The following is a 25,296-nucleotide window of genomic DNA, read 5'->3' on the forward strand; positions in this document are numbered from 1 at the left end:
CAATGGTCAGGGGTGATGGGAGTTGTAGTCCATTAGCATTCTGGGAACTAGAGTGACTCTAGGCTACACGATGGGCTCAGCTTGGTGCCCACTTTCAGCCCGAAAAGGTGGCTTCTGATCCCCACCCTCCCCTTCTTCAGAAGAAGGAAGTTGACAGATTGTGTCGCCGTAACTGGGAATGCAGGCTTAAATCCTTCTCTTCCCCAGATCCCCTTCCTTCTCCCCAATTTCTTTACATGAACACAAGCAGGAAAGCAATTTTCTTCAAAGCAATAAGGCTGCACACTGTTCTTTTTAAAAATAGATTTAATATCTCAAGTGTGTTTTCATATTCTACACAGTTCAGCGCTATGATGAAAATTAATAAGAGTCCATACAAGATTAGAAAGTTAAAAAAAACAGAACTTAAAAATAGGTTTTGAGCTGCCTCCGCCAACCTAGTGTCCTCCAAAAAACAGCAGCTGCTGTCCAAAACTTACAGGGGCACCAGGCTGGCAAAGGCTGGTTTTCAGAATAGTACGACCTGTACCACCCATGCCCCTGACCCCCTCTCAGCCACCTCACGGCATGAGCTGCTCAAAGCAAGACTGATTGAACATGTATTTTACCAGAGGCAAGACAAATACAGTTCGCATAAACAGATATAGGCTTCTTACAAACTAGTTTATATTCAGATTATGCTATTTAAAAAGCACACACACCTTTGTCCTTTTCGGCACTGATCGCTGAGGTCACTCACTATTTCTTTCTGTTATTTGTCAAACAGACAAGACCGCCCCCCCCCTTACAAATAAAGCTGAATGAACAGAGATGTTCCCTTTGGTGTAGATGTTGCCAGCAGCAAAACCTGGGCCAGGCTCCACTTCGAATCAGGATGTATTCAAAAGCTCCAAAAGAGCTCCAACTGCTCCAAAGTAGCCCTGTTTAAAAAAACGAAACCAGCACAGATGCAAAGGATCAGATTGCTTGTCAAAATACACTTGCCCCAAAGATCAAGATCGGCCTACTCATTACTTTGATTTTAAAGTGATGGTTGTTTGATTAGATATCCTTTAAAAAGAAAGGGGAAAAAACACCACTATGTGTGACCACACCGAGCCAGGAAGGCAGGTAAGGACCCTGTCATGCCCTTTGAGATTGGCCGAGTCCCCCCGCACAAGCCCCTCATATTCAGATGAACTACTTGCTTTCAGGGGGGGGGGGCTTCTTTTTATTAAGTTCAGCTCGCTCTCGCTCTCTCTCACACACACACACACCTGGGTATTACCCCACCTCCTCCCCTCTTTGCTCCTTTTATATGACCTACTAAATTGCTATTCACTGCCCTGCATCCTCAGGATAGTTAAGCTCTAAATCCAGTTAATTATTATAATAATTACAAAGAGAGAGTTTCAGGATTAGTGAACTGTCAGATTATGAGAGCCACAGCACTGAAATAAAAGATGGAAACAGGTCCCCCCCCACACCTTTCATTTATTCAAAAGATGGAAACAGTGGACAATCTATTTGCAGGATACTTACCACCCACCCTACCCTGCCTTGGCTATAGTTGGGGGGGGAGGGAGGAAGTGTGACTCTACCTCGTGTTCCAGAAACAGGGCCTTCAACTGCCCCTTTGACCAATAATCCAAAGCATACGCCAGAAACTTCATCGAGATTGTGTTGATACGCAAGAAGTTCCCCACGAAGACCACCCGATTAATGTTCTGCAAGAGGGGGAAGGAGTGTTAAGACTCTTGACATCTCTGTTCACAGTAGCAAACACACTTAAAACATGCACTCTGCCATTTCTTTCATTTAGTTTAGCCTTTGCCAACCTAGTGCAGCCCCCAATGTCGTTGGGCTACAACTCCCATCAGTCCCGGCTGGCTGGAGCTGTAGTCCATTCTATGGAGGGCACCAGGCTGCCGAAGGCCGATTTAGTTCTTGCCTTTGTGTGTCATTCAACGACCAACATTTCCCAGTAGTTTAAGTTAGTTAAGAGCATCATATCTCCTGAGCCCCACTTTGCACTGCTTTGCATTTCCAAGTTAGCACCAGGCTCAGGAGGTAAGCAATTATTAGAGGGTGCAAGCCTGGTCCAGATGGGAGAGAACAGATTGCGGTGTGGAAATTAGTTGCAGCAAAATGGGACAAGCTAGGATAGAGAACGAGATAATGAAGTGGGGGGGGGGGTCAGGCATCATTGTTCTTTCAGGGCTCTGCCATCGCCATCGATCCCCGGCATTGAATGTGTTGGCCTAGTGTGGGGCTCCGAGGTGAGCTTGGCTGTCTGGCTGGTGTACCGGCCACCTAGCGCACCAGCAGCCACCCTGTCAGGCCTGTTGGAGGCGGTGGCCGGCTGGGCCTTGGAGTTCCCCAACCTATTGGTACTGGGGGACTTCAACATCCATGCTGATGCCACTCCCTCCTCACAGGCTCTGGACCTGGTGTCTTCCATGGCGACACTAGGGCTCTCCCAGTTTGTTTCGGGCCCCACACATCAAGCAGGCCACACGCTGGATTTGATCTTTGGCGCCGGTATAGATGTGATCATGTCTCCCTCGATGAAGGTGCCATGGTCTGATCACTACGCACTGAAAGCCAGGATTGATTTTCCACCCCCACCCCGCTTAGGTGGCGAGCCAATTTGGGCTCGCCCGCGGAGGCTGATGGACCCTGATAGATTCCGTCAGGCCTTGCGGGACCTTGCTCCCCCTGGCGACTCATTGACTGAGCTTGTTGAGGGCTGGAATACCCAGCTCCTGGCAGCCATCGATGAGATCGCACCTAAGCGCCCTCTGCGACCCCGCAGAAACCGGGCCCCCTGGTTTACCGAGGAGCTTCGGAAAATGAAGCGGGACCTCAGACGGCTAGAGCGAGTATGGCGGGGTGCCCGTGACGGAGCCTCAAGAACATCTTATAGGGTTTTTATGAAAACCTATGAGATGGCAGTGAAGGCCGCTAAGAAGTCTTACTTCTCGGCCTCCATTGCATCCGCTAGCTCTCGCCCGGCGCAATTATTTAGCATAATTCGGTCTCTAACGTCCGTTGAAGGACAGCCAAATTTAAATAACAATCTGACACACAGCTGTGAGGCATTTGCGAGCTTTTTTGCGGAGAAGGTCCTGTTGCTCCGCCATGACCTCCCTGCCAATTTGGATACAATAAAGGAACTGGAGGCCCCTCGACTGTCCTCGGGTCCAGTATTGGACCACTTTGACCGGATATCTCCAGCCGATGTGGACAGATTCCTCCAAGCTGGAAAGCCCACCACCTGTCCTCTTGACCCGTGCCCGTCATGGCTGATTAGAGCGTGTCCAGACGAGGTGCGGGCCCCCCTGGGGGATATCATCAATTTGTCCCTTGGCACCGGGATATTCCCAGGGGACCTGAAGGAGGCGGTGGTGCGTCCGCTCTTAAAGAAAACATCGTTAGATCCCTTAGATCTATCCAATTACCGCCCGGTCTCGAATCTTCCATTCCTGGGTAAGGTGATTGAGAGAGCGGTTGCTGAACAGCTTGGTAGGTTTCTGGATGAAACATCTGCTTTGGATCCATTCCAGTCCGGCTTCCGTGCTGGTCATGGGACCGAGACGGCTCTGGTCGCCCTAACAGATGATCTCCGCAGGCAGCTGGATCGAGGCGGGTCGGGGCTGCTGATTCTTCTAGATCTGTCAGCAGCCTTTGACATGGTCGATCACGAACTCCTGGACCACCGCCTTGCCGACGTGGGGATCCAGGGCACAGTCCTTCAATGGCTGCGCTCGTTTCTCTCTGATCGGGGACAGAGGGTGGCGCTTGGGGGGGAATTGTCATCGCGTCACTCCTTGGTGTGTGGAGTGCCTCAGGGTGCGATTCTCTCCCCGATGCTTTTTAACATCTTTATGCGCCCCCTCGCCCAGCTTGTCCGGAGTTTTGGGCTGGGTTGCCATCAGTATGCTGATGACACCCAACTCTATCTCTTGATGGATGGCCATCCTAACTCGGCCCCAGACACACTGACCAGATGTCTGGAAGCTGTGGCTGGATGGTTACGTGGGAGCCGGTTGAAGTTAAATCCTTCGAAGACAGAGGTCCTCTGGCTGGGGCGGGACGATATGGGATCGAGGGGGCAACTCCCATCTCTTGCGGGGGTGCAATTAGTGCCAGCACCGTCTGTTAAGAGTTTGGGTGTAATCTTCGATACCTCCCTCTCTATGGAGGCGCAGATTACAGCTATAACAAAGGCGGCATTTTTCCATCTCCGCCAAGCTAAGCAGTTGGCCCCTTATCTCTCTCGCCCTGACCTAGCCACTGTGATCCATGCGACGGTCACCTCCAGACTGGATTATTGTAACTCGCTCTACGTGGGGCTGCCCTTGAGACTGACCCAGAAACTCCAGCGGGTGCAGAATGCCGCAGCGAGACTCCTTACGGGGTCTTCGCTGCGGGATCACATTCATCCGGTGCTATACCAGCTGCACTGGCTCCCGGTGGAGTACAGGATCAGGTTTAAGGTGCTGGTTTTAACCTTTAAAGCCCTATACGGCCTAGGACCCTCGTACCTACGGGACCGCCTCTCCTGGTATGCCCCACAGAGAAACCTACGGTCTACAAATAATAACACCCTCAAGGTCCCAGGCCTCAGAGAGGTTAGGCTGGCCTCAACTAGAGCCAGGGCCTTCTCGGCTGCAGCTCCAACCTGGTGGAATGCTCTGACACAAGAGACCAGGGCCCTGCGGGACTTGACATCTTTCCGCAGGGCCTGCAAGACAGAGTTGTTCCGCCAGGCCTTTAGTCAGGGCGCAGCCTGACCCCCTCCTCTGGCAACCTGCACAGAATTTTGTTTAATCGGTTGCCACCAATGTGATTTTAACTAATTTTTATAATGAAATTTTTTTAGAATGTGTCATTATTTGATTGTTTATTTGATTGTTGTTAGCCGCCCTGAGCCCGGCTCAGCTGGGGAGGGCGGGATATAAATAAAATTTATTATTATTATTATTATTATTATCACAGAAGAGACATTTGAGCAAAATAACTGAACAGTTGATTCCTGGGGGTTTCTGCTGGTTTTCATCCTATGGACAGAAAACGTTTAAGATTGGTGGCCTTCGAGGTCCTGCATTATTCCCTGGCTGAGCTGCTGCTGATGGGCAAGTGTCAGTCACAGAATATTAACTGTCAGGGCGCCTGCTGTGAAGGTGGTGGCATGTTTGCTTTGGCAAGTAGGGATCAGTGGAGAGAGAACTGGGATCTAGGGACAGGAGAAGCTGTGCCCAGTAAGAGAGGGTTACTGGAGTGGTCAACGGTGGGTAGGGTGGTGTGAAGTTCACATCCTAGAGGAGAAATAAGTCAGCACAATATCTATTGTGCAAGCTACCTTGCAGAAAGAACTTCTGCATCAGCGACTCACCTTAAGACCTGGGGTGAAGGCAGGCAATTGAGATCAGGTAAAGCTGAAGTCCTGGCTGTTACCACTTTCCTCCTCTAACCCTTTCCTACCATAGTGTCACCTTTGCCTCTGGTTTTCCAATTATCCTGCACACCTCCTCTGAGTGTCCCCCAAAGGCTTCTCTTTGGAGCTGCTGTTATATCAGGCGATGGGTTACAGTGGCAGGGATGCTAGCCTTCCTTGCTGTGCCACCGACGCCCCAAGGCAAAAGATGAGAGGGCCTGGCTCTTTCATAGCCCTGTACAATGCTGCTTGACATGATTGCAACAAGGCAGCACTGTAAAGAAGCTGAAAGCACCAAGCTCAGGTAATGCCACGAAAGCTGGGATAGGAGGAGCGACTCTTGCTGCAAGACAGCTTACTTCCTGGCCTGCTCCCTCTTCCTCGGCTGAAGTCCTCAGCCTCGACAGGGAGTTTTATCCCTTTTAGAAGCAGCAGTGACTCCAAAGATCCTCCTGTCTGTCTCTCCTGACTACCCTCAGAAAAGGAAGCTCTCTGTACTGTTTACAATCTAACAGTGGGGTTCATCGGAAACCTGGAAACGTTATTTAGCTTGGTTTGGAACAGGTTTACAATATCCCTAGTCAATGCTGCCCAGCACATCTCGACAGCAACAGGAAGTGGCTCAGAAGCATTGCTGGACCATGGTGCAGTGCGGGGCCTCAGCATCAGCAATTCTCACTGCTCACCGGAGCAAAAGGACAGCTCTTTACTCATTGTTCACATTCACACACAACACTAAGCCAGACTCTCAGTGTTTATTGTGCATGCTGCCTGATCATTCTCACTTTGCTCCCCCCAACCCTAAACACCCCCCGTGTGAAAGGAAGGCGGGAAACATGCAGAGCTGGGATCCTGGCTTGCTACTCCCTAAGAAGCCACAGTCAGCAAGCCAACCACAAACCACAGCTGAAGGGGCAGTTTGCTGACTGTGGTTTGTAAATGAGCAGCCAACCACCATCTTTCGTTCAGATGTAACGGGAAACCAAAGATTCCTGGTTTATTTCTCCAGCTCATGGCAGGAGAGGAGCAAAGTGGGAAGCACAAAACAGTTGGCTGCTCATTCACAACAGACCACAACAAGACAGATAATGCTTTCAGAAGGCATTCCCAGCCCCCCCAACAGGACCGTGAGGAACTGAAAAGCACACACTTCCCTTGACTGGCTCCCCGGCTCCTCTCTTTCCATACCTCATTAAGCGCACACATCCGTGCTATGGAGCCGATGTTATTCGTGATGGTGATCAAAGCCGCTCTTGCCAAGTCTTCCTTGCTAGCTGCCTCTCGCTTCTCCTTGCTCATCATGTTTCCAAAGCTGGACAGAAAATTGTGCACAATTTTTCCCCCACCTAAAAATCCATTTACATGAGAAACATATGGGATTGCCAACTTTCAGTTCCTAGAATCAGAGTTGGAAGGGACCCAAGCGTCATCTAGTCCAACCCACTGAATCATCCTTGACAGACGGCCATCTGGCCTCAGCTTAAAAACCTCTAAGGAAGGATAGTCCACCACCTTTCGTGGGAGCGAGTCTATTCTACTGGGTCCATAGAAGCTTTTCCAAGAGTTGCTACCCAACACCCTAAGGATCAAGTGTGAATTTCCATGCATTCAGGTGCTGAGCTGAAGCCCCTTGCCGGTTAAAAGTGGCACTGGAGTGAAAGTTGGGCTAGTCCCATGCCTGATTCACTTCCCTCTTCCAAGCCCACACTTCCACAGGCTACAAGACAGGCTCATCAAGCCTGAGGAGGCCAACAGTCTATAAACTGGGGAATATGGGCATAAGAACCTTAGAGACACAATTCTTCTCTTGGGTCCTATTGGTACTTCCTATGCTCATTCATCTGAAGCAAAATAAAGACAACTGCTGCTCTGTTTCAGGGTTGACACAAGTTTTCGTTTGTCTGATTCTTAGCTTACCCCATGTCAAATGGCTCTGGGCGAGCAAAGAAATTAAATGCAGTGCACTACAATAGCTAAAAACATAAAAACTTAAGGAAGGTTCATGGCAGAATGAGACTAGAGACCCATCTAGTCTGCAGTAGCCAACTGGAAGCCTGCAAGGACATGAGCTCAACAGTGCTCTCCCAATTTGCAATTCCCCAAAACTGACATTCAGAGGCTCATTCAGAAGCCACCTTTTCCCAGGTTGCCAAAACCAAAGAGATGGGGAAAAGTTATTCAAGCTGCCTCATGCCCCCTACTGAAACACCAGGTGCGGCCTTACCTGGATGCTACCGTCCAACCGGGAAGCCCAAATCTCTCATAGTCTCCTCCGTAAATGTCCCGCACTAGTTTGTCCACTTTGGTGCTGTCCCCGTTGGCTGCCATTTCGAGGGCCTCTTCAAAGGTGGAGCAGCCAGTCAGCAGGCAGCAGAGACCAAAAAAGGTTCCTCCTCCAAGGCTAGCAAACAAACAAGACGCACAAATCACTTCTACCATCCTGCGAAAGCGTTGGGTAGAGGGGGATGAGAAGACCAACAACTTGCAGGACAAGACGCCTGTGATTTAACCCAGCAGAAATGAAGTTAACTAGTTAACAGACAACGTCACAGCACAGGCCTCCATGCTAGTCTCATGAGGGATGTGAGGATGTGGCAAAATCCTTTCTTTTTTTACATCCTCACAGAGAAAAGGGAGCAGATGACACTTTTGCAGCTAAACCTGAGGCATGTTTTCTCCAAAATAAGTCCCATTGTGGTAAATAGGCCTTGCTGCCAGATGAACAGAACTGCAGCCTCAGCAGCTACAGTGGTACCTCAGGTTCAGATGCTTCAGGTTACAGACGCTTCAGGTTACAGACTCTGCTAAGCCGGAAGTAGTACCTCGGGTTAAGAACTCTGCTTCAGGATAAGAACAGAAATCGTGTGGCGGCGGCGCAGTGGGAGGCCCCATTAGCTAAAGTAGTACCTCAGGTTAAGAACAGTTTCAGGTTAAGAACGGACCTCCAGAACGAATTAAGTTCTTAACCCAAGGTACCACTGTACATGACACAGTCGCACTGTGCCCATCTGACACCAGAGGTATCTCTTAGCCATGCACATGGACTGCAAGTCACTTGATTCGTTGACCCGACTTGCTTAGCAGATCTGAAAGGGAAAGCATTACGCTTTCAAAGCTCACCTGGTCCCAGTCACCCGCTTGTAATCGTCTTTAGAATAGACGGCCAGGATGCTGACCCCGGAGCCAATGTTCACCAGCAGAAGAGGGTAAGGGTTCTCCAAGTTGAAGGGGAGCTTCTGGCACTTCTCGGGATCAGTTGGGTTCTCAAAATAGTAGCACTCCGAGTGTCCGTTGAACCCAACCGAATCAATGTACAGCACTCCTCTAATAAGGCAGTCCAGTTCATCCATTTTGCGAAGCTGGAGGTCACTCACCTGTTTGGAGAAACAAGCTTTGAAGAAAACTAGATATTGAAACACTCCAAGGAAGGCCTGGAGGGTTTCATCAAGCAGCTTACGGGTCCCACCCCCCTTCCATTCTCTCTCAGCACTTAGAAACACTGGCCAACCACAAATGAGAACCCTTTGAGTTTCAGTATTAGAAATGGCAAAGCCTGAAAGTTCACCACCATCAATACTAGCAAAAAGGGCTTATTCAAATCCATGCCAGTCTGCTAAACCTGCAAACAATTATTTGCTTTGATTAAAGGTGGGTTATTGGGGGGGGGGCATGCTTATTGTAAGCTGACCGGTGATTCTATTGCTTTTTATGAATTGTATGTGTTTTAAAGCATCTCTAAGGGCCCTGGGAAATGCTGGGTAAAAATAGCTTAATAAAATAAGCCAAGTCCAGTAACTGCAAACGAACAGAGGTGTTGAGGTAAATGGAGAAATGGGGTAAACAGCCATTAGGCAAAGGAACTGCAGCCCTCACGGAGGATATGTTTATGATTTAGGCTCTCTGAAACCGAACACCAGTAGCTACTCTGAAGTTTAGCCACAGCGCTGAAGTCTGATTTCATGAAGGTTTAATCTCTGGAAACTGAAAAACAGGATGGGCAGGACAATAGAAGAAACACACACAAAAAACAGGAAACATCTAATGTTGTAAACAAAAACAAAAGAGATAGAAAAACGTAGTTCAAAGACGCTGGAAAGGATGAGAGCTGGTTGTTAAATTAGCCCACATTTAACCATCAACATTCATCCTTCCCAGCATGTATGAGATACAATTCTTTTTTTGTTTAGAACGAGGGAGGAAGCAGCTGAGAAGCAAAGGTCTGTTTAATAGACCTAAATTCTATGATTCACAGTGAAATCATAGGCATGCCGTAAACCAGCACCCCTGCCTAATGAATGAAAAACAACTCCTTTCACTGCTTTCCCCCTCACTTGTCTTTGGTTACCTAAGAAAGCGTTTCTAACACGGTTCTGAGCAGCAGCATTCTGTGCACACACCAAACCTGCAACCCAATGGTGAAGCCAGGGAAGCATGCAGCTTGGACTAAGTTATCACAGTCACCACTACAATCAGTACAATACAAACTCTTCAGTCAGCTGTCCTACATTAAGCCAGCCTTCACCAACCTGGTGCTCTCCAGATATTTTGGGCTACAACTGCTATCCGCACATGCCAATGGGAGTTGTAGTCCCAAATACCTAGAGAGCAACAGAGGCTGATGAAGGCAGTGTTGAGATCCCGAAGAGATGGCAATGATGGAGCAGCAATAGCTGGCAGAATCATCTTGCTCACAGAGTTTTTCTCATGGAAGTTTTGTTTCATGGAATGCAAGAACAAGGTTAAAGCTTGCATCTAGCAAACCAGGGCCTCGGCTACACTGGTTAATTATAACATTATAAAAGCATTATAAAAATGTGATAACAGAGGATGCTGTAGAGCAGCAATCCATCACCAATGGTCAATTGCATTGAGAGCTAAATTTTAAAGCATTTTTATAGCATTTTTCATATCAGTGTAGATCCAGCCCTTCAAATGCTGCTGAACTACAACTCCCATCAGCCCCAACCAGCATGGCCAATGGCCAGGGATGATGGGAGTTGTACTTCAGCAACATCTATCGGGCCAAAAGTTTCCCACGCCTGGCAGAGACCAGCTTCACACTGCCCTTACACACAAATCAGGAAGCAGCATTACAAAAGAGAGTTGCTGCAGAGGTTATGAAGAAGTGCAGCACCTCTGTTTTGCAAGCTTCAACCATGCGCTATAGCAGCTTAAAAATATATAAGCCAAAAATTGCATACTGTGCGAAAGTCCTGCTCAAATTTATATGCTCCACCTCCTGTGGCACATAAGGTAGTGTGGAGGCTTGAGAAGTGCTTTTCGCTGCCCATTTGAATAAAAGCAGGCATGTCATGAGTAGGGAAGCGTATAAAGTGCAGATTGCCTTTACGTCCACACAGCATAAGGTCCTTTAGCTCAAGGTGAACATCACGAATGCCTGTAGAGCCATAGGCAGTGTGGGAGGTCAGGTATTTCCGAATGCTCTTCAGATTCTCCACTTCCTCCTCTTCTTCCTCCGTGGTGATGTCTTTTGGTTCAAAATACACAAGCTTCACCAGGGTCCCTCCAATATCCAAGCCAAACCAAGGAAAGACTGAAAGGAATAAGGGAGAAAAGGGATCATTACAAGGGTGGTGTTTTATTATACAATCATACCTCGGGTTACAGCCGCTTCAGGTTGTGTTTTTTTGGGTTGCAGACTGCCGAAACCGGAAGTACCGTAATGGGTTACTTCCGGGTTTCAGCAGTCACTAAATCATGCTTTGCGCATGCGTAGAAGCACCGAATCACAACCCGCGCATGTGCAGATGCGGGTTGCGAACGTGCATCCCACACGGATCACATTCGCAACCCGAGCATCCACTGTACATTTCTAAAGAGACTAAACTGATTTTGCAATTTTATACTGTGAACTGCCCCGAGAGCCACGGATGAAGGGCGGTATACAAATTTAACAAATAAAAATAAAACCCAGTTGCCGCCCCCAGTTGACAAGGGCTCACCCCAACCACTCACTGAACTGTCATGACACCGCAGAATGTTCACATACATTCTAGCATCAACACATGAATTAGAAACTTGGCAAAGCCACATGGCTTCTGCCACATTAGGGAAAGAACTGCAAATGCGTAAGAGAAAGGAAGTTGGGGGTGGGCAAGAAGGCTGAGCGTTGGGAAGCTGAGTGGAAAGACAGTCTAAAGGAAAAAAGGCTTGCAGTGCACAATACACACATCAAATACAAAACCAACAGAATGTATTAACACCCTCCACAGACAAAACGACTAGTTTTATTACCGTATTTTTCGCCCTATAGGACGCACCGGCCCATAGGACGCACCAAGTTTTTTGGGGGGGGAATCAAGGGAAAAAAAATTATTTCCCCCCCAGGTTTGCGCAGCCATCCCCAAGCTAGAAGAGAGAGACAGAGCGCTCCATCTCCCTCTTCTGCCTTCAGGGACAGCATCTCTAGCCTCCGTGGGGCAGCGGCTTGCCCCGCTGTCCCCCGAGCTTGTGGGGCTGGCGGGGGGGGGGGAGAAGCAAGCTTGCTCCCCCCCCCAGCCTTCAGATCAGGTCAGGGAATAGCGGGGTGGCGGCGCTGCGCCTCCCTGCTATCCCCCGAGCTTATGGGCTGCAGGCTGCTGCCTGCAAGCCTTGCGACCCCGCAGGACCTCGCGCCGGGATCCGGGGGGTGGCACGGAGCTGCAGGAAGCCCTGGAGCGCAGGCAGCTCCGCGCCACCCTCCGGAGCTCCGCGCAGCTTCGCGCCGGGATCGGGAGGGTGGCGCGGAGCTGTAAGAAGCCCTGGAGCACAGGCAGCTCCGCGCCACCCTCCGGAGCCCCGCGCAGCTTCGCGCCGGGATCGGGAGGGTGGCACGGAGGTGCCTGTGCTCCAGGACTTCTTGCAGCTCCGCGCCACCCTTCGGAGCCCCGCGCAGCTTCGCGCCGGGATCGGGAGGGTGGCGCGGAGCTGCAAGAAGCCCTGGAGCACAGGCAGCTCCGCGCCGCCCTCCGGAGCCCCGCGCAGCTTCGCGCCGGGATCGGGAGGGTGGCGCGGAGCTGCAAGAAGCCCTGGAGCGCAGGCAGCTCCGCGCCACCCTCCAGAGCCCTGCGCAGCTTCGCGCCGGGATCGGGAGGGTGGCGCGGAGCTGCAAGAAGCCCTGGAGCGCAGGCAGCTCCGCGCCACCCTCCAGAGCCCCGCGCAGCTTCGCGCCGGGATCGGGAGGGTGGCGCGGAGCTGCAAGAAGCCCTGGAGCGCAGGCAGCTCCGCGCCGCCCTCCGGAGCCCCGCGCAGCTTCGCGCCGGGATCGGGAGGGTGGCGCGGAGCTGCAAGAAGCCCTGGAGCACAGGCAGCTCCGCGCCGCCCTCCGGAGCCCCGCGCAGCTTCGCGCCGGGATCGGGAGGGTGGCGCGGAGCTGCAAGAAGCCCTGGAGCGCAGGCAGCTCCGCGCCACCCTCCAGAGCCCCGCGCAGCTTCGCGCCGGGATCGGGAGGGTGGCGCGGAGCTGCAAGAAGCCCTGGAGCGCAGGCAGCTCCGCGCCGCCCTCCGGAGCCCCGCGCAGCTTCGCGCCGGGATTGGGAGGGTGGCGCGGAGCTGCAAGAAGCCCTGGAGCGCAGGCAGCTCCGCGCCGCCCTCCGGAGCCCCGCGCAGCTTCGCGCCGGGATCGGGAGGGTGGCGTGGAGCTGCAAGAAGCCCTGGAGCGCAGGCAGCTCCGCGCCACCCTCCAGAGCCCTGCGCAGCTTCGCGCCGGATCGGGAGGGTGGCGCGGAGCTGCAAGAAGCCCTGGAGCACAGGCACGCTCCGCGCCACCCTCCGGAGCTCCGCGCAGCTTCGCGCCGGGATCGGGAGGGTGGCGCGGAGCTGCAAGAAGCCTGGGAAAGCCTGCATTCGCCCCATAGGACGCACACACATTTCCCCTTCATTTTTGGAGGGGAAAAAGTGCGTCCTATAGGGCGAAAAATACGGTACCAAAGCCAGGTGTGGAAGATACATTCCAATGTTCAAGGCTGGAAATGCCTTCTATAAGTAACTAATTTGAACCATTCTTTGTTTTTACATTTATACCCAAACTTCTGACCCAGCAAGGCCTGCCCATTAGCTAAACGCACATGGTGTATAAATCCATATATACCAACCAGCTGTTCCTGACTAACTCATTAAAATAAATAGCACTACGGATAGCGACTGTAAACTATAAATACCCCTCCAGATTACTCCCCCCAAAAAAACCATGCTATTGGTGAGAAAGTCAGTAAACCAGAATCAAAGTGGTTACAAGTGATGTTACCAGGTCACCTGTTTCTCAAAATCAAAGCTGAAGCAACAGTTCAGGGAACTACCCCAAGCACATATTAATGGCCATGTTAAAAAGTACTTGTTGCTGTTCTAGCCTAAGAACAGTGGAAGTTAGAAGCATTAAGTACATTTGCCAGAGTGAGAAATGCATTCTCCCTCACTTCCTCTGCGGCCATGTACAGAAGAGGTACAAGATGGACTATTTCTAAGAATTTCAGAAATGCTGCTTCGTAGATTTACAGGCATTCCTAAAAGAGGCCATTATTTTAAAAAGGTGAATAACATTTCAAGGGCAACATTGCCTTGCGGTAATTTTCTTGGTGGAGCCACTTACCAGTGGTTGGCAGGGCCACAGCTGTTTTTGGACTACAACTCCTATCATCCCTAGCTAGCAGGACCAGTGGTCAGGGATGATGGGAACTGTAGTCCAAAAACAACTGGAGACTCCCAAGTTTGAGAAACCCCAGTCTAGTTCAACCCCCTGCAATGCAGAACTAGGCAGCTGTCCCTTATGGGGATTGAACCTGAAACCTTGGCATTATCAGCACCATGCTCTAACCAACTGAGCTATCCGGCTGAAGCAGGGCTAGACGCCAGCAGCCCTCTCCCACTGTCATTCCCAGCACCTGGCATTCAGAGGCATGAGGCACAGGTAGGCAAACTAAGGCCCGGGGGCCGGATGCGGCCCAATCGCCTTTTAAATCCGGCCCGCGGACAGTCCGGGAATCAGCGTGTTTTTACATGAGTAGAATGTGTCCTTTTGTTTAAAATGCACCCCTGGGTTATTTGTGGGGCCTGCCTCGTGTTTTTACATTAGAATGTGTGCTTTTATTTAAAATACATAGGAATTTGTTCATTTCCCCCCAAAAAAAATATAGTCCGGCCCCCCACAAGGTCTGAGGGACAGTGGACCGGCCCCTGCTGAAAAAGTTTGCTGACCCCTGCCTGAGGCCTCTGAGACTGGAGGCAGGAACACAGCCATCACGACTAGCAGTCACTGATAGCTTTAGACTCCATGGATTGGTCGAATCCCCTTTTTAAAGCTGACAGCCATTGCAGTCAATTCCATAGTTTCATCATGTGCTGTGTAAAGAAGTTCCTCGCTTTGTCCCGAGTCCCCCGGCAGTCAACTTCGTTGGTCGACTCCAAGTCGTAGGAACATGGGAGACAGGAGAGGACATCACTGAGGGGAAAAGCGACTTACTGTGTCTTCCACGACTGTGTCTAAAGGAACACGCTTACTCCAGATTCCTCCTGGTCCACTTTCCATTTGAATCTGGGGCTATGTTTCCCAAAGACCACAATTTTGGTCTTGCACAACTTAAAAGGAAAGGAACCCCTGACCATAGGTCCAGTCAAGGATGACTCTGGGGTTGCGGTGCTCATCTCGCTCCATTGGCCGAGGGAGCCGGTGTACAGCTTCTGGGTCATGTGGCCAGCACAACTAAGCCGCTTCTGGCAAACCAGAGCAGCGCACGGAAACGCCGTTTACCTTCCCGCCGGAGCGGTACCTATTTATCTACTTGCACTTTGACGTGCTTTTGAACTGCTAGGTTGGCAGGAGCAGGGACCTAGCAACAGGAGCTCACCCCATTGCGGGGATTCGAACCGCTGACCTTCCGATCGGCAAGTCCTAGGCTCTGTGGTTTAACCCACAGCGCCACCCACGTCCCTTGCACAACTTACACTTATACAAAATATTCGTTTTTAAAATAACTTGTCTTCCAGATTCTTTTACACACACAAAACACTACTGCATGTGCCTTTAAAGTCTGGTGGGGGGAGGGGACTGGCAAGAACTAGCAACTTCCACTGTCAGGATCCCCATGATCTCCCGGCCTCTCTGTTTTAGGACGTGTGATCTCCGCCTAGCCAGTGCTGGAGCACAAATCAATTCTGCATGTGGATGGTGGGGTGGAAAGGGATACTATCTCCAACCAAGACATTTTCTTGGCAGAAGGTAAGGATAATGACTTGCAGCCATTGTACTTTCAGGCTCAGTTACTCCAATCCTGTCTCACGTATAAAATGAATTCATCCCACAAGCTGGCCTGCAATATATCTGCTCTGTGACGTTCCACTGGCTAGACCTTTTTTCTTTCTTTTTTTTAATAGCAGGAAAAACAGACCCAGCTGCATTGCATTTCTTTGAGGGAGGGACTTTTATGAAAGGGGCTCCATTTCTTTTATAGGAGCAGCATTTTTATACGAACTGTGTCTCATTCTTCTTCTTTGGCGATCACTCGTAGCCGAGTAAGATTGTCTTCCATGAATACGGTTTTAACGGTGTATTCGTACGTGACTATGGAGGCCAATTCTAGATCCACACTTCCTTCCACAGTGGGGACATGGGTTTCCAGGCTATCACGGTGTAGATTTGCCAAGCGTGCCTTCCTCTTAGCACATTTCTCTCTTGTGTCCTGAGTTCGAGTGTCTTCAAAGCCCATGACACCTTTGGTAAAGACTGTTCTCCAATTGAAGCGCTCGCAGGCCAGTGTTTCCCAATTGTCGGTATTTATACTACATTTTTAAAGATCTGCCTTGAGAGTGTCTTTAAACCTCTTTTGTTGTCCACCGGCATTACACTTTTCATTCAAAAGTTGGGGAAAGAGTAGTTCATTGCAAGACGATAATCCGGCATCCGAAAAGTACGACCATATGAACAACTTGTGTTACATACCTTTTTAAAATATATTTTTATAGATGTGTGTCTCATATCAGGCATTATCATAGAATTATATTGTTGGGAGGGATCCAAGGGTCATCTAGTCCAACCCCCTACAGTGGTACCTCGCAAGACGAATGCCTCGCAAGACAAAAGGGTTTTTTTGAGCTGCTTCGCAAGATGATTTTCCCTATGGGCTTGCGACAGAAACATCTTGCAAGTTTGTTTCCTTTTTCTTAACACCGTTAATACAGTTGCGACTTGACTTCGAGGAGCAAATCATAGAACAGGGTGTGGTAGCCTTTTTTGAGGTTTTTAAAGACTTTGGTGATTTTTGAAGCTTTTCCAAAACTTTCCCGACACCGTGCTTCGCAAGACGAAAAAAACCGCAAGACGACAAAACTCGCGGAACGAATTAATTTCGTCTTGCGAGGCACCACTGTACAATGCAGGAATCTCAACTAATACATGACAGATGGCCATCCAACCTCTGCTTAAAAACCTCCAAGAAGGAAAGTCATTTGTTTTGCTTCTACCTGTGCTGAGTACCATTAAGCATGCACAAAAAGCCATTTCCACACCATCACAACTGCTATGCATATGTAGCTTTGTGTAGACCAGATTCCTACCAACAAAATGTTTTGCTTCTCAGGTGGCAAAGACTCCTGAGAACCTTATATACCAAATGCTCAGGTGCAAGTGAGGAAAGGCTAGATTTATCAAAATGACTTCAAATCACACTTTAAAAAACCTAGACCTTCAGTACATATTGAACTGCATCATCTAGTGTCACCCCAGAAACTGCCTGAATAGTATTTGCAGATGTGCAACATGATTACCAGCTGTATCCCAGAGTGGATAATGATCAAGCACAATTCACGCAGACTTGTGTGTCCAGCAGAATTTTTTGCATGACTAACAGCATTCAAACAAGCAACAGTCCTGAGATGCAGAAAACTGCAGCTAAACCAAAGAAACAAATTTCCCCAACCCCTGTGCCAGGGCCTCCATTTTCTTTGCAGTTTATCAGCTGCAGCAGGAGGATTTGCAATTATGTAATTATTTCATCAACCTAACATTCAGATAGTTGGTGAAGGGGGATATAGGGAGCCGCTGAAAATATACAACCCTTTGAACACAGCAAACCAGGCATGATTTCTGCAGCTAAGTGTCAACATCCCTTTCAGCTCGAATTAATTGCAATGTGCAACTGCACAACAAAGGCAGTCTTATGGCACTGTTCCTTGAACCCCATTTGCAACAATGATACCCCGTCAGCTCCTTCCCCCTTTTACTTTCTCCTTTTGCACCTTCACTGAGAGTTTGCCCTACTCAAGACCTCCAGCAAACATCTGCCAACCTTATCTAGGCATTTCCCAATGAACACCACCACTTCCTCTAAATCAGAATGTGGCAACTGGGGCTGATGGGACTTGCAATCCAAAACATTTTGAGGGCACCAAGTTGCAGAAGGCAGGGCTAGCTCATCAACATATTCTTTTTTGAAAAGAGCCACACTCTTTTCAACTCTAGATTGATTAAACCAGAACAGGATCCAGCCCTAGTTCTCGAGCTATAAACACAAGATTCTTCTGTAATAATTATGGACAGGCTCAAGATTCAGAGTCAGCTTTTTCATGCCTGCCATCCTGATAGAAGCCTCATGTTTATTCAGACAATGAATTCCAGAGTTTTCCAGCTTGCTGACATCTATGTACATTCAGGAAAAATAGCCACATAAACCTGTTTCAGCAAACGATCTCATGGCATCATTTAAGATAAATGAGTTTCTTATGGCGTAAGCCATGTGGCATCCATTATATGCATAGAATGAACAAGATGGCAGTGGTGTAATGTCAGATACAGAATTGGTCTTCAAAATGAGATTTTTTAAAAATGCACACGTACTAAAGTTGGTGATGCCATACATGAGTCAATTGTTTATGTATTTTAAAAAATCTCATCTAGAAACAAGATTTCCTCTGTTAGACTTATGAAATACCATGAATGTGTAGTATATAAATACGCAGGGCATTCTTCACACAGAATCTCATAGCACTGTTTCACAGTATTTTAGCTGATTCCCTGCCTCTGCATTACACGAAGCTTTCACCTCTGGGTTCCTCAACCATCTGAGGTACAGAGTTCTCTAAGTAGTGGCTCCCCTGCAACTGTAAAAGGCCTCCCCTCTGCCTTTTAATGCCATTCCATTTGGTTTATCTGCACTGGGTTTGTTAGGTTTACAGTGGTACCTCGGGTTAAGAACTTAATTCGTTCTGGAGGTCTGTTCTTAACCTGAAACTGTTCTTAACCTGAAGCACCACTTTAACTAATGGGGCCTCCTGCTGCTGCCGCGCTGCTGCTGCACGATTTCTGTTCTCATCCTGAAGCAAAGTTCTTAATCCGAGGTAATATTTCTGGGTTAGCAGAGTCTGTAACCTGAAGCGTATGTAACCCGAGGTACCACTGTAGATGCAATCCGCAGCGGGAGCAGTACATAGCCAGTATTCTACTTTAAATTACTACACTGCTCTCTATAAATCTGGATCTGGCAGCTATGAAAAAATACTTAACAATAACAAATGGGCTGCTCCTGACATTAGTGGAAAATTATCCCCTCCAAACTAAAGGCTCAGAACCTCATGGTGTTGATCTACAAACCACTCCTCAAGAGCCAGAATATACAAAGCAACCAGCAACCAGCAAGTGCACACAAGGATCAGCAGCGGAAAATCATTTACACCAAGGAAAGGACATAGGGCTGTATGTATCTGTCCCTAAAACTGAATTTCCTATCGAAGTAAATCAAAAGAAGCGAGGCATTAGTAAGAGATCCCATAAGAAGAAAGCTGAAACTAAAAAGAAAAGTAAGAACATAAAAACTGCAAGGAAATCTGTTACAAACCGACGTGCATGCAAAGTATGCTGGAAAAGACTATATAAGCTGATTCCAACAAAATCAAAAACAAACTCTAATAAACCTGCTACACATGGCAGCAGAGAGAACAACAGTGTGGATCCAGGAAAAAAGATCCAGCTGAAGTCTTTGAAAGAAACATCATTGCTGCCTAATAAAACAAGTGAGGAAACGGAATCACTACCCGGGTGCCCTATGCTGAAACCCCAAGGATCCATAAATATTAAAGAAGACTCACCCCATACTATTGATTATGGCAGATTTCAAGATGAGCCAGTAGCAGGGCAAGACTTGCCCCAGGATAAAGGATGGAAACTGATGTTGGCAGATAGGAAGTTAGCTTTTCTTAACTACCCGAAGCCAAAGGGCTTCCTTACACAGGAAGAACGCTCGGTGCATTTTGTGAATATTTTAGATGATATGCTACCAGGGAAGATAAAATTAAATGACATTACCTCAGTAGATTTCATATTCTACAATGGATATTCTCTGCGAGTGATTGCCTCCTTCAAAGATCAAAACTTGGCTAAATATATATATAGATCAAGACATCTGCTGTCAAAGAAAAGGATAACGGTAACAAGATTCTTCGAAAACAGCACATGTTTGAAATTGTTCCCTGATGAGTTTACGACAGCTGAGATAAGATTTACTTGTAAACCAAAGGAGGAGAGAGGACACTCAAAAGACAAACTGGAACATACTGAGCAAGGGCCTTTGAAACCAAGACAGGAGATGAGATTGCCTAATGAGGGGATGGATAACTTCTACCCAGAAGAAAAGGCATTAATAAACCAGTTTGGATTGTTGCCTTTCTTTGCCCAATCTGAGATCTTGAGAAGATTGGAGACCCTTAGAAATAAGTTAACAGAGATGAATGCTCAGGAAAAAGTAAGAGAGAAAGAACCGGCAACGGACCAATTGAAGAAAGAGAACCTCTCTGTAAAAGCCAAGACAGACCTCATGAAAGATTACTTTTATAATACCTCTACAATTGCGGAGATAAACCTGTTAACAACAGATCTAACACAGTGCGTAAGGGACAGCAACAATCTACCATCTAAGAAGGAAACCATCCCTATGGCAACCACGAAAGACTACCCTTATATTACCTCTGCAGCTGCAGAGATAAACCTGAAAACAACAGATTTAACACAGTGCGTAAGGGATAGCAACAACCTACCATCTAAGAAGGAAACCATCCCTATGACAACCACAACGCGCTCTTGGACCAGCATGAGATACCTGGATGAGGATGAACTTGGTATCAGTCAAATAGAACACCTCAAGGTAGATTTGCCAAAAAAAGGAGTACTGATCACTAACGTTAGCACGCTGCACCCTTCAACTGATTCCATTGAGTACCTGGGCGATAATACATCTATGGACATTGCCAAAATGAATGAAATCCAACCAACAGATAAAAAGATAGGCCCAAAAAATCTTTCAAAGGCAAATTGACTAAGATCAATTTTTGGCAAGACAACGTGCAACCTTGCCTTGCTAACTTGGAATATTGCAGGTTGGCAAAAGAGGGTCTCTGACCAATCTTTTGCTAAATATATCCAGAGACATGACATTGCGTTTCTTCAGGAGACCTGGAGCACAAGTGAAGTGGAGTTAAATGGTTTTTCTGCGTTCTCCCTCCCAGGTCTTTTAAGTACTAGAGGGGGGCGAGTTAAAGGTGGGTTAGTTACTTTAATCTCAACAAGGCTAAGGGCCACATTTAAAAAACTAGACCCACTAGACCATCTGGCCACAGCTGTGCAAGTACAGTGGAGAACCCACAGCTGGCTGCTGATTAATGTATACCTACCCCCACAAAGAGAGAAAAGATTGATAAGAAATACTTGGGTTCAGTTAGAACAGTATCTTGACAAACTACTAAATCAATTTCCTGATGCCTCTGTAGTGGTGGCAGGCGACCTAAATGCCAGAACTGGACAATCTGATGAGGCTTTGTTTGCCCATTTCCACGAAACAGTCCCCATTATAGAGGAAACCCATCCAATACCAGCTAGAATCTCAAAGGATAAAGGCTGCAATTATGCCGGCTTATGCCTACTACACTTGGTCAATAAGTTGGACCTGGTTATATTAAATGGCCGTACAGAGGGGGAGAAGGTCGGAGAATTCACATTTATATCTAACAATGGCGCCTCCACAATTGATTATATAATCGTGTCGTATGATCTTCAAAACAAAGTTCTGGAATGTAAAGTGGAGGAGCGCTTAGACAGTGATCATCTGCCATTAAGTGCACTCGTAGATGCGGGAAAGGATTTATCCTGCGCTGAAAAAATCGAGCATTCGAGCCCTACAGCTTTGGAGCTCAGATATTCGCGCATTAGATGGACAGATGAACTGCATAAGGAAATTTCAAGTAGGCTATGCTCAAAGGAATTCCTCATTAAGAGAGAAAACCTTATAACTTCCTCAAGCCATGAATTAAAGATAAATTTATTTCAGGAGTTAATTCTACTCCTTCAAGATCCCCTGAAGGAAAAAAGGAACAGGCCAAGTAGGCAATCCTCAGTATATAAAAACTCCAAACCCTGGTTTGATCAAGAATGTCAGGATATGAAGCTAAATTTATTGAAAAAATACAAGAATTATAGATCTGCCAATTTACCCCAACTCCCCACGGGCTGGTTTGAAGATAAACGGAATTATAAAATTTTGATCAAAAACAAAAAACTCCTGGCACAGAAAAGAGAATGGAAATGCCTAATAGATGCATCCAGAGAGAGAGATTCGGCCACCTTCTGGAGACTGGTAGCAAATGGAGTGCGACCCACTTCCTCAGAAGTGGAGTATACTATACCTGCAGGGACTTGGGAGGCATTTTTCCAATCTTCATATTCAGCTCTGCCTTTGACTCAGCCACTAATACAGTGTGCGGCAGGTGATGAGTGGCCTCCGGTGTCGGTCGCGGAGATTAGGAGGCTTATTCAGGCACTCAAACACAGAAAAGCCCCGGGAGCAGATAACATCTCTCCTGAACTTCTCAAAGCCAATATTGACTGGTGGGCCCCAGTCCTTGCCACCCTTTTCACCAGCATAGATCAAACAGCAATAATACCAGAGGACTGGGGATTGGCAATCATCGTTCCCATATTCAAGAAAGGCTGTAAACTTGATCCAGCCAATTACAGACCAATCAGTCTCTTAAGCATCATCAGCAAACTTTATGCAACTCACTTACGTGAAAAGTTTGCGGACTGGCTGGAACAGGAGCACATCCTAAAGGAAGCCCAGGCTGGTTTCAGGGCACATAGATCAACTCTAGACCAAGGATTGGTATTGCAACATCTAGTGGAGAAATACACCTCAAAGAAAGGAGGCTCTCTCTATGTAGCCTTTATAGATTTTAAATCAGCCTTCGACTCGATACCCCGGCACAGACTTTGGGAAAAACTAAATGTCACAAACATCGATAGACGTCTTTTGCTTCTTATCCGTAGACTACATGAAAACACTCGGATCCGTGTTAGATGCGACCGTTATGGGAACCTATCAAAGGAAATCCAAAGTTCCCATGGTGTCAAGCAAGGCTGTGTTCTTGCTCCTATTCTTTTTAACTTCTATATAAACTCCTTAGTCGGAAAGATGGAGGAAGCAAGCACTCATTCCCCAAATCTAAATAATACACCAATCCCGATCCTTTTGTACGCGGATGATGTGGCACTTATTTCCTTCTCTTGTGTGGGTCTAAGAAAGCTTTTACGAGCTCTTACAGAGTATTGCGAAGCTGAACACCTAATAGTAAATTACACTAAATCAAAAATTATGGTGTTCTCCAAGAGAAAACTCCGACATAAATGGAAAATTAATAACCAACCTATTGAGCAAGTAACATCTTTTAGATATCTTGGAATAATTTTTGATGAGAAGGGATCCTGGTGCCATCAGATTAAGAATTCCATTGTAAATGCGCAAAGATCTTCCAGAGCTATTATAAGATTCTTTTACAGAAAAGGAGGTCAATATGTCCCTGCTGCCTCCCAGGTCTTTGTTGCAAAAATACTTCCACAATTGATGTATGGCACCCAGATATTTAATTGTCAAAAACTCAAGTCCCTGGAATCTGTACAAACTAAATTTTATCGTTCCCTACTAGGGTTACCTACCTGTGTCTCTAACACTGCCATTAGGCTGGAGGTTGGCCAACTCCCTATTAATGCCAGGATATGGATCTTGAAGATTCACTTCTGGCTAAAACTCATATTTTTCCCAGTGGGAGTGGCTCCATTGACTCTACTAGACCCATTCCAGTCTAAATGGAGATTGTCGCTTTATGAAAAATTGAGGGGCCTGGGGCTTTCCCCACAAGAACTCATAGCCTCAGGTTTTGAAAAGGCTAAAATGATGGTGAGCCAGCGAATAGGAGATGTAGAGCTTCAGGACCATATGAGCAAGATAGATAAATATCCAGCTATCCAAGATTATGGGAAAGGGTTTAATCTAACCCCATATTTGCTGGACCTACAAATCGCAAAATATAGGCGGGCGTTTACCCTTACCAGATTTGATGTATTGCCATCTGCCTTACTAAAGGGCAGATACGAGGGCACACCCTATGCTGAACGAGTTTGCCCATGTGGTCTGAAGGAGGTGGAAACGGCTTCACATGTGCTGTTACACTGCGACCTTTACGGGGATATCAGGTTACTGTTTATCTCCCCTATCGTTGAGAAATTTCCAGGTCGATCTGAATCTCAGCGGCTGAAAATCCTACTAGGAGATAAAAACCCAGAAGTAACACTGAAAGTGGCCAAGTTTTCTGCGGCCGCGATCAAGCGGAGGGCATTAGCTGTAAAAAAGTAAAAGATCTGACCCCTGGATAAGCCCCCCCCCTTTTTTTAAGCCCATACATATACTGTAGTGCATATATGAGTATGTATATGTGTGTGTGTGTGTATATGTGTATTGTTTTTATGTATAATTTTACAACTTTTAATTGACACCATCACTCCCTTGTAAACTATTGCTGCCTTTTATGTTTTTCTTTTCTTCTGGTCTATGACCGTAATAAACTATTCATTCATTCATTCAAATTACTACACTGTACTTTATTTTTGCTTTCTGCATTTTGAAATTGTTTAAGCTTCATCGGGTTCTAGTTACAGGTAGGTAGCCGTGCTGGACTGCCATAGTTGGAACAAAATAAAAAAAATCCTTCCAGTAGCACCTTAAATACCAATAACAAACTTAGTTGGTCTCTAAGGTGCTACAGGAAGGATTTTTTTTATTTTGTTTCAACTTCATGGGGTTGTCCTGACACTAAAATGGAGCTGAGGAAGCAAGGGAGGGAGAGCAAAAAGGTGGGCTGCAAATGCAGTACGAGAGATAAAATGGAGGTGGAAGGAAGTCAGAACAATAAGATAACAATGTGAAATCTAATCCTACCCTGAAAAGAGCAGAATATGGTTCCTCATTTTATCTTTTCGAGGGTTTTTACAATCTAGCAGTGTATAAATTTTATGAAATAATTAAATCTCATACAAATTTAATCAACAAAAATTAATATAATTTTAATAATAAATGAAAGCTCAAGCCATGCCTAGCTATTTGATAGGGAGCCCCGCCCTAACCCCGCGAGGCCCCTCCCCCTCTCCCAGGCCCCGCCCCTCCCGGCCAAGCCCCGCCCCCGGCGCCCCCTAGCAGCCACTCACGAGGGCGGTTCTTGCGGAGGGAGTCGAGGCGCGGCCGGGGGGCGGGGCCAGCTCGCTCCTCGCGACGCTCCGCGGCCTCCGCCTTTCCAGAGGCGCCGTTGCGCCGCCGCCCGGCCAGGGCCGCAGGGGCGGGGCTTCGCCTCAGCCGTTGCTCCGCGGGGGGTCCGGCCTCGCGCCCCGACGCCATGGCGCCCGGCGGCGGCCTCGCCTCATCTCCCTCCTCGCCGCTTCCATTCTGCAGCGGCTCCATCCGCAGCGCGGCCCCATTCGCCGCGGAAACGGCGGGCACTGCGCTTGCGCCGAACGCCTTCGCCGCCGCCGCCTCCTCCCCTCTGCGAAACCTTGAGGGGTGGGGGAAGAAGCAAACC

General features: G+C 47.8%; 1 protein-coding gene across 3 annotated transcripts; it reads right to left on the reverse strand.

Moving 5' to 3' along the window:
- Positions 1-288: 288 nt before the first annotated feature.
- PANK2 (pantothenate kinase 2) lies at positions 289-25,296 on the reverse strand. 3 transcript variants are annotated; one of them, XM_081207374.1, is made up of 7 exons: positions 24,929-25,296; positions 10,621-10,973; positions 8,540-8,793; positions 7,644-7,820; positions 6,608-6,731; positions 1,581-1,706; positions 289-920 (listed from the first exon to the last, which is right to left on the reverse strand). In XM_081207374.1, exons 1-7 carry the CDS (start codon positions 25,176-25,178, stop codon positions 870-872), a joined length of 1,335 nt encoding a protein of 444 aa, XP_081063500.1. In that variant the 5' UTR covers positions 25,179-25,296; the 3' UTR covers positions 289-869. The 3 variants fall into 3 exon arrangements, with proteins under 3 accessions (XP_081063500.1, XP_081063502.1, XP_081063501.1); XM_081207376.1 differs by lacking the exon at positions 24,929-25,296 and having other exon boundaries at positions 10,770-10,904; XM_081207375.1 differs by lacking the exon at positions 24,929-25,296 and having other exon boundaries at positions 10,764-10,903.

The sequence above is a fragment of the Podarcis bocagei genome, assembly GCF_964188305.1.
Source record: "Podarcis bocagei genome assembly, chromosome: 9".
In the NCBI taxonomy this organism is placed as follows: domain Eukaryota; kingdom Metazoa; phylum Chordata; class Lepidosauria; order Squamata; family Lacertidae; genus Podarcis; species Podarcis bocagei.

Excerpts from the sequence above, each read along its gene's own strand:
- PANK2 (XM_081207374.1), bottom strand. The coding sequence starts at position 25,178 with ATGGAGCCGCTGCAGAATGGAAGCGGCGAGGAGGGAGATGAGGCGAGG. Across the intron at positions 8,794-10,620 it reads TTGAGCAGGACTTTCGCACA|GTGAGTGACCTCCAGCTTCG; the intron begins GTATGCAATTTT and ends TTCTCCAAACAG. Across the intron at positions 6,732-7,643 it reads GGTTGGACGGTAGCATCCAG|CTTTGGAAACATGATGAGCA; the intron begins GTAAGGCCGCAC and ends TTTTCTGTCCAG.